General features: G+C 45.7%; 1 protein-coding gene across 3 annotated transcripts in view; it reads right to left on the reverse strand.

Annotated features, from left to right (window-relative positions):
• Positions 1-11,128: 11,128 nt before the first annotated feature.
• The window catches only part of REEP2 (receptor accessory protein 2), a 14,326-nt gene continuing 9,404 nt past the window's right edge, over positions 11,129-16,050 (reverse strand). For 2 of the 3 annotated variants that reach the window (XM_025191765.1, XM_025191764.1), the window contains exons 7-8: positions 14,127-14,285; positions 11,129-13,202 (exon numbers count right to left, since the gene is read on the reverse strand). In XM_025191765.1, coding sequence (XP_025047550.1) covers positions 14,211-14,285 — 75 coding nt within the window. In that variant the 3' untranslated portion in view covers positions 11,129-13,202; positions 14,127-14,210. The remainder of the gene's footprint in view (positions 13,203-14,126; positions 14,286-16,050) is intronic. The other variant, XM_006035594.3, reaches the window with a different exon arrangement.

Here is a 16,050-nt window from a genome sequence, read left to right on the forward strand (position 1 = left end):
TGTCTTATCCTTGTGTCCCTACACTGCAACAAGATCTTTAAAAGGGAAACTGTTGATGTTGATAGGAGTTGCTGCTGGAACAGGAGCTTGCTTGGGCAGAGGTAGGACTGGTATTGTTTCTATGCTCATCTAAAAACAGGGCAGGGAGATGATGGAATGGAAATATTTGTAGATGACAAGATTACTTAGGTCAGTAAAGAACAGCAAAGGCCAACTAACACATACACTCTGGCAGGAATCATTTGAACTGATCGTCTTATTACGCATTCAGTCCCCATTATATATTGATTAGAGTAGCCTCACAGATGCTTTAACTTGTGCCATGGTCCCCAGGGTTTCCTACGGGATCCAGGAAATAGAAAGCAGCGAGTACAAGCATGCTCTGGCCAAAGCCAAACTCATCCAAATATGACCCGTGCCACGGGCTTGGAACAGCGCAGGTACAGAGTTCTTCCAGGAGCTCCTCTCCCTTAAGAGGCCTCTACGCAGACGTTATTCCCAAGGGCTGATTTCTGCCTCCTTTTAAAGTCCCATGAACAGGTTTTTAGTAATAGCGATCCTGAAGACTGGGTCACTTCTTAAATCACTACCAGGGGGCTATCCCCATAGCACACTAAGTACTTCTGGGGTTCAGATAAGTCTCAAAATGAGAGAGGCTTGGACCCCATTGCAACTCCATCCTCCTACCACTCAACTCATTCTTGGTCCCTTTTCCTTCAAGCCACCACCCCTCTCCAATGTCCCTTGTAAGTGACAGAAGCAGGAAAGGATGATGGAAGAAGTCTCAGAGTCAGATTCAGATCTGCATGTATTTGTTCACTCTTCTCAGGGCTGGGATAGAATGAAAGCCTATGATAAGGAAGCACCAGGAGTAGAAGCCTCTTCTTGTACACTCATGTTGCCTCCAGTAGGGCTCCTAAATGATGCAGAAAGCCAGCCGTCAGATCAGGTGGCTCTCCTACGAAGGGTCACTGACCAAAGATGGGGTAGAGACAAGAACCAGATAAGGTAATTACCCCAACATAAATCTACTGTATGTAACAGAAGACCAAGCACAGCGAAAACAGGAAAGGCAGCACGTAACAGTGATGTCTGGCTCCGAGAAGGCTCTAGCAGGCTCTTGCCAGTCAAACCTCAAAGGAATCAGTGAGCAGGAGGATAAGCAGGATGGACAGAGAAAGGAAGTACTAACGTGACAACAGTTCAGTTAGTGAACGGATGCTGCTTAGGGGGCCAGGGAACTGAGCAGGGTCTGCAAGCAGTGAAACACTGGTTACAGTCCACTTCAGAAAGACCTAGAAGGTGTGCAAAATAATAAATGACATGCAAGTCACATCAATCTCTGTACTGCCACAGGAGGCATCCTCTTATCAATGGTGAACCACACGGTCATGAATTTATACTGCAGACTAACTCAGGGGTAGGCAATTGTTTGAGCTGGAGGGCCACTTAAGGAGTTTTGGTGAGCTGTTGAGGGCCAGGGGAGTGGGGGTGGCAGTCAAATCTATCCAGCCTCCCAGCCACTACCACAAGCCTGAGGAGAAAGGGCTGCACCCCACGCCACTCTGCTGCAGCCAGGGCTGGGCCAGGCCATGCAGTGCCCCACATCCCACCACCCCTCCTCCCCGCATCCTCTTGACAATGCACAGTCCTGGCACTGTGGCTATGAGCAGCTGGGTCCGCATAGCCACCTGCTGCAATGAGGTGCTGTGCACCACACTGGGAATGCCCCCTCCCTGCATGGCTGGCATAGACTAGTGGCACTGCAGTGGGCAGGGGTGGCACATCACACCCTGTATTGTGTGGGGCTGCCTGCCGGGAGCTGTGGTGTCAGGACTGCGCAGCCACAGTGCCAACAGGAAGCCGGGCAGAGGGGTAGGGAATGTGGTGGGGCAGAGAAGGCGGCATGCTGCGCAGCTCAGCCCAGCTCTGGCTGCAGCAGAGCAGAGCAGAGCAGAGCAGAGCAGGATGCAGCCCTTCCTCAGGCTCCTGGGAGCAGCCAGCAGGCCAGACAGGATCAACTTATGGCCTGCGGGCCATATTTTGCCCATCCCTGCTGTAACTGCACCTAGAATTCAGGACTTTCCTCCAACAGGATTACAATACTCCAAATATAATATGTTTATCATGAAACACATTATTTCTATGTTATCTTCAAAGAGTGTGAGGAGTCTCTTATTTGACCATATTCTAAACAAATAACGAAGTCAAAAAGAACAGAAAATGTACTGTAATGGTAATAAAAAGCTAGAAGACCCATGCATCCTGCCTCTCCTGCCCCACACTCTTGGAGTGAGAGACCAGAATTCTGGAATCAGCTTGAAAATATTTTTTCATTAATAAAATGTCTAAAAAGAAAATAGCAAGCATAAATTCCAGAGGACGTCTCTTCAATAAATCCATTACATCAAGCAAACTGCTAGCTCACACAGGGAGACTGTTTAAAAATGGAAATATATGCAAATTTAAATACTCAAGCAATTTTTGTGGAAAATTCCTCCTCTTGCAGCTATGAAGTCTTCAGGGCTAACATTCAGCATTTCCTCTGAAACATTTGCACAGTAATAATTAGTTTGGCGATTTAAAGACCCAAAACAAAAAACTGTCCTCCATCAGGTTCATCACAAAGCTAGCTCTTGGTTGCCATGGCCACCAATTACCATGGAAACCATTAGATGCATCTATATTTTTAGACTCCATTTGTTTCTATTTCTACAGGAGATGGATCCGATTGAGAGAGGCTGCCCACTTTTACCAGGAAATCCTATTGGAAGTGCTATAAAATCCAGAGTGTAAATCAGGGCAGCATTCTTTAAAGAGAACCTTTCATGGCAGATGAAGGAACCGGAAACAAAGCCATTTATGGAGCTTTTCCCTGCACAGCTGGTTAGCACAAGCCAAAAGGATAACGAAAGGATCTGGTAAAGGTTATTCTTCCAAAACACCATTCTTAGTGCACCTCGTCGAGAGCCGTGGTGGTTTTTCTAGCAAGGCACTGATGGCAGTCTGCTTCATGTCGTCTTATTCAATCCCTGCTGTTTCTTTATTGCTAGACAGTAAAGAATTTTACTCTTGCAGTTCGTTCTTTACATAAAGGACACCGACTCTGGATCAGCAGGGCAATTCAAGCCAGTCCCCGTCCCTCACTTTCTCTCCATCTCCCTTCGGGCAGCGGCCGCAGCCAGGGCTCAGATGCTGTGCTTGCACCCTCTGGTGGACACTTCGCACCTTATGCCCAACATTTTTGTACCTGATCCTTGAGCTATTAAATCAACAGTAAAGTTTTCAAACTCCCAAGTTTTCATTTCCTCAGATGGGCTAACAAACTTCATTAACCCTCTCCAACCCACACTGTAAAGATGGCAGCGGTAGATAGGGACTTAAAGTCATTTACTGCTGTACTGAAAATAGCTCTCTCAACATCTCATGAGCCAGGCTCCCCCCAACAGCATTTCTCCGTATTTTGAAGTCTTACGGTATTCGTAAATCCCCTTTGGGATTTGCAATTGCAACCTGGAGAAGAATGCTCTGGAATTCAGAAGTGATTGCGATTACTTAAAATCAAACAAAAAAAAACCGAACAAACCTCCCCCCACAAAAAAACCCCAACCCAGTTACCTTAATTTATAGATTAAACTTATTCCTGACAAAGGAGACATAAGAGCCATCAGTAAATTAAGAGAATCCTGTCTATCACTCAAAGGCATCACAGAAAGTTGAAGGATGGGTAGATAAATCTTGATCTAAAGATTTAGATAACTTGGCTCCTAATTTTATAAAAACAATCCCTTTCAAGCTAAAAAGTTAACTTGGAAATTTGTTTTAAGTAATTAAGTAGGTAATAAATGAAGACTTACTCCCCCAACGGAAATGCTACATTTTTTCTGAACGTCTGAATTTTAACATTACCTACAAGGCAAGAAACTACTAAAACAAAAATAAAATCCCTAAGGAGCCAGGAGACAAACACTTTCATAATTAAGAGGTGCATCAGTCTTTAAATGTTGTCACTTTTCAGTTTAATTGAGTAGCCCCTCATTTTTCTATTGAATGTGACCACAATTATCACATCCGTCTTCTTTCTCCATTGTTGTGTATCCTTTCATAGTTCCTCTTCAAGGTAACCGTTCCACTCTTTTCAGATTCTCCTTACGTAGTCACCTAAGCACCTTTCCACACCCCTAGTAATTCTTATCACCCATCCATGAACCCTCTATTTTTGCCATCTCCTTTTCTGAGATTGAAAAAGGAGTCAGGTACTGTGCATTCAAAGTGAAAACATAAAACAAACCCATAAAATGGCATCGTAACAGTTGTTAGTGTTGTGCTTCATCACTTCCTTCTGCACTCTAAGATTAAGGGGTTTTTGACTGGTATACTGTAGAAAGGTTTTCATTAAAACTATCCATACTGTTGTCTTTTTTCTTAGGCTGCTATAGCTACCCAAAAAAGTAGGTTTTTTTATATTACTTTATTGCTGTCAGCAGTGAATTTCATCCACCATTATAATACCTATTTACTTCCCCTGGCTGAGTCCCTCTTTATTTCTCATCCTTGCCAGTCTAAGCCAAACAGACACCTTTTCATCCCAGGGTGAGACAGCCTGCATTTCATACCTACTGTATAATGGAAGTCAGGAAATTTGCATGAAAAGGTTAAGTCAGCAATGTGCATTACTATGATGATTGAAGCCATGTAAGTATGAACAGAAAGAATTGTTCTATACAGGCAGGAAAAAATCTAGTGGAAGCCTCTAGTTGATATTAGCAGGAACCAACTCCTCAAGCTGTTGGGCAGGCTGCTGTGCTGCACTTCATTCTACAACTCCCCTTTCAACGTGGATTTGCGTTCAGTCAGTTCTTACCATCCTAATTGTGATCCCTCACTAGAGTTCCCTTATTTTTTCAGTTTAATTTCATTTCCTGTATTCTTACCATTTAAGTACCTGGAGGCCATAAAGACCTTTTATAACATTTATCTATACATTTCTAATGCCCGCTACCATATCCAGAAACCCTACCTATGCGTTAAAAAAAAGTGTCTGTTAGATTACGAAAGGAACCAAAATTCAACTTGCTTTGCAGGAGTTACTACAGAATAATAAACAAAATGCAAGCACACAAGCAAATGTATATGTGCACACACGCAATGAAGGGATACTATGCTGCAGTACTTATTCACCACCTGCTAAAAAACAAGCTTGGGAGTACAGTGAACACATTTACTGTACAGCAGTACAGGCAGTCCCACCTCTGGGAAAGAGAACCGTCATCTTCAGGCAGCTTCAGGACCAAGAATATGACACTCGCCTGGTCTCCTTAATGGCAGTACAGAGCTTAACCTAAAGTCTGGGCGTTCGATTAACATATTTGAGATTGACACACCACATTTGAACCAATACACACATTAGAAAATTGGTATTTGCTAGGAAGAGGTCTGCACAGATTGCTGAAGGGCTAATGTTTGTCAAATCATTCTTTACAGTTAAGTTGTGTGCATATCTAAATCCAGTGCAATTAATGACGACACCAAACCTAGCTCAGGTAGTAGAAATAGTCTTACTATGTCCACAGGAGGTATGTTAGTTTATGTTCCCAAGAAGCAGGCTTGAGTACAGACTGCAAGGTAGACATAACCTGTAATGCTCCTGTCGGGGGGCCAGACATTTGTTCTTTCAGCCCACCTTTGTTCCTTGAGCTGCTGTGTAAATATGGGACTCAAGACAAACTCAAGGCATTTCTAATGTTCTTATTAACTCTTCCTCAGAAAGGGAATGCCCAAACCTAGCTGCCTGTTCCTCAACACTTTCAGATCACTTGCATCATGCAGGAAGTTAATTTTAGCCACAACCAAAGGTTAACATGGCTGATGCTATGGACTTAGGCTGGAGTAAGGGGTACTTAAATTCAACTTTAAGCCCAACCAGAGGCCTTCTCTAACTGTGATGCAGTGCCTAGTGTTAAGAGATCAAGGGAAAAAAATCAACTATCCAGAAGACTGGAGTTGGCTTTGCATAGAAAAGTGACATTTTTGTCTTTGGTATCTAGCCGACTGGATACGGTACCTTACTCCAGATATACATGAGAAATAAGGGGATGTGATGTAAAGCAAGAAGCAGGGCAGGAAAGTTTTTGCACGCAGGATTTGTGAAATGGCCCCAAGAGTACCACATATTCACATACAATATTAAAAAGAAACAGAGGCAAATGTGGGTTTTTGTCTACATTCCATATTATTTCCAACTCCAACTTTTCATTGCAAACAGAACAATTGTAGTTTGATTATTGGCCTTGCTACAACGTTTTTTCCAAACAGCCATCTTCAGAAACTCAGCATTCCAGCAGTGCAGTTCACCACTCTGCTCCCCTGAAAAGGCAGTTTAGCCTAAGAAATAGATGTTTGCAGGAAAACTCCGGCTGGATATTCTCCCCTTCTTGGCGCTTGACCAGCACAGTGCATCTAAGCCACTGGTTGAAAAAGACTTTAAATCTGTCCAGCCCTCCCTGCAGATACGTTGCTCTGCTGAAGGGAAATTGTCATTACTGTTTAAGTGCCAAAAGCTTGATTGCAGAAAATTCAGTCCTGCTCATACTATAGAACAGGAAGAATCGGAAGTGCCACAGGCAGCCAGGCTCTAACTTGTGGGATGCTGAGTGGAAGCTGTGCTTGCTTGAGGCTCAGACTGATTCAAATATATTTGTTGATGTACCCTGACAGCGTGACACCCCCACAATTTCCCACCACACCCCATGTCTAAAGTTTTCTGCTGTTACAAAGACTGTAGGGCTCTGTCAGTCACTATGCAAACAGCTGTTCCCAAAGACAAATTACTCTGGACACCACTTTAAGACTTCTCCAGGGGTCCCCGGGCTTGACTGAGACATTTATAACAGTGTCTGCAATCTTAAAGGACCTGTAACACTAGGCTTCCCCAATCTTTGCATAAACCCTGGTTTCAGGCAAAACATGATCAGGGACCCCCCAAAAATAACACTGACGAATGTACATACATGAATGAACACGCGCATTCTCTCTCTCTCTCTCTCTGAAACACTAACACATGTGAACACACACACAGGCTCCAGAGCCCTTTCACTGACTGACACACACATACATAGCTTTCAGAACGCTTTGTTGGTCTTCCACATCCCTGTCTTTACTGATAAAACCAAGGAGTGGCACAACAAGCTGCCCACCAAGTAGGGGACATGGATTCCTAGTTGCTTGAGGGAAGAGGTGATGAGAAAAACTTGGGTATTTTCCCTCCAGACCGAGGATGATTTTTCAAGGGGCAGGATACAGCATGTCCACATTAGGCAGCAGAGGTCTGGTGTGCTCTGTTTCCATCAGCAACGGCCATGGGAATATTCAAAGTAAGCAAGATGAAGTTTACTTCAAAGCAGCAAAACCTGGGTGTCCATCACTGCCCTGAAGGTTGGGGTGGGCCAGGGTTCCCAGAAGGCAACTGGACAGGGGTTCTCAGTCTCAAGAGTGCATGACATGGCCTCTCTCAGTAAGGCAGTGGGACACTGCACCTCACGAGGGAAGAAGTGAGACTCTACTGACAGTCAGCAGCTGTCTGCTCCGTACTGTACAAGACTGCACCAAGGTGCCTTGCACTCTCAGGTGCAGACCTAAACAAGAATTCACTCAACGCAGAAAGACTATGGATACAAGTCCCTTCAGAATCCTAGCTCTTCAATGAGCAACAGTGATAGATGCGTGGAAGAAGTATATTCCCAGGAGAGCTCAGACAATGAGGCTGAGAGGGTCCATAAATACCGAGAGACAGACAGAGACAGAGGCAGAGAGAGAGACACCAGGCTGAGGAAAGAAGGTTCTCCTTTAATAAGCTTTGCCACTCTCAGAAATTGCCAACATTCCCTTCTATCCAATAAATTCCTACCAACCAAGAAAAGGGAGTTAATGAAAACTAAATCAATCAAATACTAAACTGTATTCTGCAAAGGGAGGGGGGATGCCAGAAATACCATGAAATGAACTAAGGCCTTCACTCCTGCTAATGATTTTATGTCAGACAGGTACACCATTACTCCTGAGATGAGTAACTATATACAACTTCCAAAAACACAGTATTTCCTCGCAGCTGTAATCTGCAGGCAGCCAGACGGTGCATTTTACTGAAAAAAGGGGGAGGTTACAAAGCCAGCACACCTCATAAAGAGAAGGTTTCGTTCTTTAGCAGCAGAACCCAGATTCCCGCTGTCACATGGTACAAGGGTACAGCATTTGTGAGTAGGGTTTTGCTTTACTCTGTCCTGGGAATGCACAACTCTTGCTCTGCAGGCCTATGGCTGACTGTAAAAAAGGTACGCAAGACTCAAGGATCATTCCCCTGCTATCATTCCACTTACATCTCTGCACCTCAACAGAGAAGCAGGTGGGGCTGGAAGGCTGCTACTGAGCAAAATAGGTAGTCCTGCAATGTAAAAATTGAAAAATGCACATGCACCACACCAAGGCCCAAGAACACTACCGAGGGAAGAGCTATCCAAGCTTCAACATTTCCTGCTGAATAATCGTGTCACTGGGTGCACCAACTGGTGAAAACGTATTACTAAAGCAGCATGAAGAATGTTCTCATTAAGGAAGAGAGCTTATGTCCATTACCACCCATCCATATAATTAGGGTAACAGCCGGACCATGGGTCAGTCACATGGTTGGGGGTAGTTTTGTTTTCCCTAGCCAAAAACCTACCAGACACTGGAGACACAGAACAGAACATATGGGCTGTGCTGGACTACTAGCTTCTGGTGCCACCGAGTCTGGTAGACTCCATCATCCTGTGCATGCTATAACAGTCTCTATGGGTGGATCTATAATTCTAAAGAGAGCTAAAGAATCAGCTAAACAGCTAAAGAGTCTGAGCAAAAGAGCTATGAGCGAGAGTGAGAGCTGTTAGCAGACAGTAAAACTGCCCTAAGAAAGGCCACCTTGGTTAGTGGAACATTCAAGACCATTAAAAAGGAGACAATCTTAACACCTGTAGAATGAAGAACAATGAATCATGAAGTCAGCCGACTCCCTCAGCTGTCTGAACCATACCATAGTTGCTGCACTGTAAAGCAGGAATCAAACTCGAGTACTTCCAGCCGCGTGCAGAAAATTAGCTTCCCTGCTTAATACATGCACCCCAATCTTGGGGGATGCTTTTTTGAGGAAAAGGTGCATGTTGTATGTGAGAAAACGTGGTAAGTGGGATCATTCAAAAGGCCATGGTAAATGGATGTGAAGACAACAAAGTAAAGCACTAAAGCATAAGGACTTGAGAGTGTTAAGTCAATACACCCTTAGCTGTGCCCTAATATATGTAGTCATTACAATACAGTATTTAACTTCATGATTATATAATCTAAGGAGCCAATCACCCATTCAAATGAGCAGAATGGGAAGTACATAGTGAACAAAGTAATTCTTAGTTGTCTCTTTCCCCATAAACTGCACATCAAACAACCTCTGTGCCACAGACGACAAAGAACCTCTGCAGGATAAGCTAGGAAATCTGGTGGTCACACCAGATGACAAAGCTAACTTCTAACAATTTATTTGCCTCCATCTTTTTGAGCAGGGACCGGGGCATCCCCCCCACTGGGATCCCCAACGGACCCAGGGGAGGCGCTGCCAAGCCCAGGGTCAGAGAGGACCTAGTCAGGGAACTTCTGGTGGGTCTAGATGTGTCCAAGTCAGCAGGTCCCAACGATCTCTACCCCAGAGTGCTGAGGGAACTGGCAGAGGTCACAGCGGGACCCCTGGCACGGCTTTATGAGCGCTCGTGGTGCTCTGGTGAGGTGCCGAAGGACTGAAAAAGGGGCAATGTGGTTCCCATTTTCAAAAAAGGGAGGAAGGAGGACCCAGGAAACTACAGGCCTGTTAGTCTTACCTCAGTCCTGGGGAAGCTTTTTGAGAAAATTATCCAGGAGCACATCTGCGAGGGCCCAGCAGGGGAAATCATGCTTAGGGGCAACCAACATAGGTTCATTCAAGGCAGGTCCTGTCAGACCAACTTGGTGGCCTCCTACGACCAGGTCACAAAATCCTTGGATGCAGGCGTCACGGTGGACATAGTCTTTCTGGACTTTAGGAAGGCCTTCAACACTGTCTCTCACCCCATTCTCATTAAGAAATTAGGTGACCATGGCATTGATGCCTAGTCAGATGGGTTGCAAATTGGCTGGAGGGCTGCACCCAGAGTGGCGGTGGACAGGCCTTTTTCAATCTGGAGGGACATGGGTAGTGGGGTCCCCCAGGGCTCGGTGCTCGGGCCCGCACCATTCAGCATCTTCATCAGCGACTTGGCCGAGCGGGTGAAAAGCACCTTGTTCAAATTTGCAGGTGACACTAAATATGGGGAGAAGTGGGCACGCTGGAGGGGAGGGACAGGCTGCAACTAGATCTAGACAGGTTACAGGGGTGGGCAGATGAGAATAAGATGGGATTCAATACTGACAAGTGCAAGGTACTGCACCTGGGGGAGGAAGAACCAGCAGCAGACCTACAGGCTGGGGAACTCCCTTCTCATCAGCACAGAGGCAGAAAAGGAACTTGGAGTCATTATTGATTCCAAAATGAACACGGGCCGACAGCGTGGGGACGCAGTCAAGAAGGTCAACCACACCTTGTCATGCATCCACAGATGCATCTCGAGCAGGTCCAAGGAGGTGATCCTCCCCCTCTATACGGCACTGGTCAGGCTACAGGTGGAGTACTGCGTCCAGTTCTGGGCGCCGCATGTCAGGAGGGATGTGGACAGCATGGAGAGGGTCCAGAGGAGCCCACTCGCATGATCAGGGGGCAGCAAGGCAGGCCCTACAAGGAGAGGCTAAAGGACCTGAACCTGTTCAGCCTCCACAAGAGAAGGCTGAGGTGGGATCTGGTGGCCGTCTATAAACTGGCCAAGAGGGACCAGCAAGCTATGGAAGTGTCCCTGCCCCCCCCCCACCCCGAGCACTACCGGGAGTAACGAGTAATAACGGCCATAAATTGACCAAGAGTAGATTCAGGCTAGAAAATCAGGAAGCACTACTTCACAGTCGGGGTGGCTAGGACCTGTAACCAACTTCCAAGGGAAGCGATGCTTGCTCCTACCCTGGGGGTCTTCAAAAGGACCCCCAGGATAATCACCTAGCTGGGGTCGTTTGACTCCAGCATTCTTTCCTGCCCATGGCAGGGGGTTGGACTTGATGATCTGCTCAGGTCCCTTCCGACCCTACCTACTATGAAACTCTGCCTTATCCCCAAGGCAGTTCCGTCTCATTCACTCTGCACCACCCAGTTTCTGAAATGGCTCTTCTGGAAAATTCACAGTATGAAGGTTTTGTAATTAGACATTAATGCAAAGCATAAACTCAAGGAAGGCGAGGGGAAGATGAGCATGTGGACAGTCTACTTTACCCTTGCAATTCCAAACTTGAGTCCATGATCTTTAAATGCAACATTTGGAGACTTACTTTTAAAAAAATAAAACTAGAAAAATGTGGCTATGCAGAACACTCTGCATGTTGTAGAGAGTTAATTGCTCTGTTCTACCCAGTACGCTACAGACTGGGACAGCAATCCTTCAAAGCCCAGTCTTTTTCCAAACAACATTCTACACAAGTTTCTCTTCACTTTACAGTCCCAAGGTCTGTAAAATGGTTAAATAGTTGAATCCTCTCCAAAGATTTCCACTGAAATACATGCACTTTCATATAATGCTAGTGGAACACTGGCAGGTTAGGAATTGATAAAAGGCAAGAGAGTACGTTTTTTAAATCTTAAAGCTTCAGCCAAATCAAAATGTATTTTCACCAGACTATGAAAAGGTTTATGACAGATGCATCAATGGCATACTTATCAAAAGATACCAGAGCAAGCAGTTATGATGCAACTCTGATTCTGCAGTGAAACGAGTGTAGCAAAACCATTCCAACTTTAACCCTCCTTAATTTAGGCAGGTTCACACAGCTGTAACCGTGGCATAATAGAAGCACTTGTTAAGAGCAGAGCAGGAACTCTCCTTCCCCTTTTTAAAAAAGCTAAAACGAATGTTTTTCCACACCCCGTCTCATTAAGTCACTGTTTCTTACAAGTTCCTTCCACTGTCTGCCATAGAACCTGGACCCAATTTTGAAAAATCATAGCTTCAAGGGCAAAAATGTCTTCCCTAGCTCTTGTTCCAAAAGCAGCTGAGCTTTCCAGAAAGTCTATTTCCAGATGAAGGAGAAATGTGTAGAATTTCAGCCCAAGATGACACTTCTACTGTTATGAGCAATTTAAGAACTGTCCAGTAGACGGAAAATGTAATCATAACCTGGATTACAGGGGAAGTTCTAGACCCTGCCTACAACAAAACAACAGGGTTTTTAGACTAAAAACTCTGTCCTAGTTCTAGCAGTGTGATAGCAGGATACAGAGATTTGGAAGGAAGTCCTACACCTTGAATACAAAAGAGCATGGCTCTTAAATAAGGAGAAGCAGCCAGGAAGATCAGACTCCTTTGGCAGCTATTCTCAATAGAAACCAAGGTCTCCAAGTCTCTCTCTAAGATAGCAGTTGTGCACATGAATACTTACCTTGGCATCAAGGATGCTCCCTCAATCACTGCTGAGGAAATCATAAAAGCTAGCAAGATGAGGGGTGCTACTTCACATAAGAAATTCCCACCATCATAAATCTGAATGGAACTAGTAACAGGTAAAGGGTAGCACGTGTTTTCACCCAAAAGGGAAAAATCCTCTAACCTATTCTGAGGGGTTAGGATCCAGCATATAGTTTGGACTGACTCACCTCAAAGTCTTTCTATGTGAGGATTACTGAAGTCTGACTCCCACATTACATATCCCATATCCACATGTTTTTTTGATTCGAGTCTTACATGCTGCTCAGGTCCCAGGTTGATGGAAATGGCACATGGTCAGATAGACGAGAAGTTGGTTCTCAAGGGCTGGAATGGGATGCAGCAGAAGGATTGATCAATCCTGATACTGTGCTCCCCTTGACCCCCCCCTCCCCCCAACCCAAAAATGGAGTTCTGGGATCAGGATAATGATGTTTTCATACTTTAGTTATTTGTAAGCTCTCCTGCCCTGTGGACTGGCTCTCCTGGAGCCTTCTGGAGTTGGGACAGAAGGGCCTCTGGATTGCTCCACCTCATATTTGCTCAAGTGTCTGCAGACTGTTTTGAGCCACGTTTTCCAGTCATCTGTTAGGATGAAAGAATTTGTCAGATTAGTTCTGGGACAAGTAGAATCAGAGGTGCTGTGGACTTCAGCCACTGGGTGGCAAAGTAACATCCTCCCTGTCCACCCCCACCCCCTGCCAATTCTCTCACTGTCTCACACACTACTTGACATTCTTACAGGCAACAGATCTGACTATGGACTCAGACATTACATTCAGGGACTTCTGAAGTGGAGACCATCAAGCCCCAGGGATACCACTTTTTTCTGGAGAAGTGACTTTTCCAGCATTCTTGTATGCACTCTACCACACCCACACACCCACCCCTATACCACCCCATTGGTCACTTAATAGTTTCTCAGCTCCCTCCCTAATCTTCACTCTCCCTGCCACACACACTTCATCCTCACCTCCCACGAGTGCCTCTATAGCACTTGCTGAAACTCTAAGCCAATCGCACTTCTCCCACACGAGTTATCACACACACTGGAAAGCACCCAGTACATATCCCTTCACGCCCCTTCCCTAAGAGGATGAGCTTGAATTGTCACCGGTACCAGCACCAGTCACTCTGGCTCCTGGGGATTCCTAACATTAGCTTGTAGCTGCAGAAGGAAAGCCAGGGCAACCTAAGACATAGTAGGGAAGCTCCCCACCATAAGTGGAATTTCAGTGGCCTGCATCTTAAATATCCTATTTCCAGCCTCTGTGCTAGGGATGGCTCTAACCCTAATTAGTTCTTTCAGCAATGAGCTTCCCCTATTAGGGTTACACAGAGAGGGAATCCCAAAGCAACAGGCTATGTACAGACATATTAGCAATCCCTCCAAAAGAGATGAAAAGAAGTAAATAATTCTTGAGGATGTGCATCCTCTGCTCCGTGTGCCAAATCCCAGCCACCCCCTCGCCTTGGAATGAGCTCTACTAAGCAGTAGCTGTTATGTACATGAATCTCAGCTCCCTTCTTTGGAGAGTGTCCCTTCAAAGTAACAGGTGAATCCTGGGACAGATACGGGTGGGGGAGGTCTCCTTAGGCCGACTCGCCAGCAGCAACAGAACCCACAGCTTTCTTCTTGGGGCGAGCTTTTATGCTCTTTAGTGGAGGCTGTAAAAGGAAGAAAAAAAAACGGTATATCAGCTCACTGTAGAACAGGGGCAGGCAATGTTTTTGCCCGGAGTGCCAAAAAACCCACAATGTCTCCCTTGTAAGGTGCCAGAGTGCCAGCATGCCAGAAAAACAAAACCGGGGCAAGGGGTACATGCCAGGACACACTGCATATTAAAATAGTTAATAAACCTAAATGTCCCCTCCTTAAAAAAGAACAAACAAAACAAACCAAAACCAAACCAAACCAGTAAATACCAGGTTTTCTAAAAAGTCTAAGCCTGGTAACAACAAATAAAGCTTCATGTACTGCCTTTGTTATTTTTATTTTTGTTAAGCATGTTGTGATGAGAGGGGAAAAAAAAAAAAGAGCGCGAAAGTGGGAAAGAGAAAGAAAAAAAAGAAAAGAAAGAAAAAGGAGAGAAGACAGAGAACTAGACACGTGCACATGCACAGAACCACACGTGCGCAAATGCACACAGACCAGACACACGCACACACACCCAGAACCAGACAGACACGCACAGTGACGCAGAGAGGGATGGCCGGGCTGCTGGACTGCAGAACAAAGTCCAAGCTGACAATGCCCCAGGCCTACCACAGCCTGTTTCACCAGGGAGCCGGCTCACAACCTGCAGTGTGGCCCGCCGAGGTCCCAGCCCAAAGCCCGCCCATCAGCAAACTGCAGAGGCAGCGCTAGGGGGACTATGGCCACCCTAACATTTGCCTTAGCCACCCCCTCCCCATTGCTCCCCCTCCCAGCATGACCGCCACCTGGCACAAAGCCCGGCTGGGGCTCTCAAATCCATAAGTTTCTTGTTACTGGAGTGTGTCCTTTACACAGCGACACAGAAAAAAACCCACATTTTAAGACCTGCTACTCCAGCTTTTCTGCTATCTGACTGACATCCTCAATCCTGCTCTTCCAGAAAGAAGTGGAGCGTACAACTGACCATCTCATTCTAGATCCCTGGGAAAGGAATACCAATAACAACTGGAGACGGATTCAGACTCCCTAACTGAGAGCTCGGCAAGGCAAAAACCTAAGATTCAAGACAGCACGTACAGCAGACTATTCACGCACTAAGTATCGTATTCCCAAATGCAGCAGTTTGTGCCGTGTTAAGAAAGTTAGCATCAACTTTTATAACGCAGAGAAACAGCATCTCTCTCGACTATAATCCAAAGTATTAAAAACGAGAGAGAGAAGGAATTAGCATGAGGACACTACTGGGATGACTGTACTCATTCCCACACAAGGCTGGCCTTAGTGATACAATTAAGAGATTAAGGGCAGGATAACATCTGAATCATCTCAAGAGGCAAAGATGCCAATGGGAGGAACAGAGTGAATACAGCATTGGTTCAAAGACTTAACAGAGCAACAGGATCAATCTATCTACCACTGGCATTTCTAAGAGTCCCACCAAGCCCTACGAGGAGAGACTGGGGCACCTGGACCTCTTGAGCCTCCGCAAGAGAAGGCTGAGAGGCGACCTTGTGGCTGCCTATAAGTTCATCACGGGGGCACAGAAGGGAATTGGTGAGTATTTATTCACCAAGGCGCCCACGGGGGTTACAAGAAATAATGGCCACAAGCTAGCAGAGAGCAGATTTAGATTGGACATTAGGAAGAACTTCTTCACAGTTCGAGTGGCCAAGGTCTGGAACGGGCTCCCAAGGGAGGTGGTGCTCTCCCCTACCCTGGGGGTCTTCAAGAGGAGGTTAGATGAGTATCTAGCTGGGGTCATCTAAACCCAGCACT

Source organism: Alligator sinensis, unplaced genomic scaffold (assembly GCF_000455745.1).
Source record: "Alligator sinensis unplaced genomic scaffold, ASM45574v1 scaffold1170_1, whole genome shotgun sequence".
Classification (NCBI taxonomy): domain Eukaryota; kingdom Metazoa; phylum Chordata; order Crocodylia; family Alligatoridae; genus Alligator; species Alligator sinensis.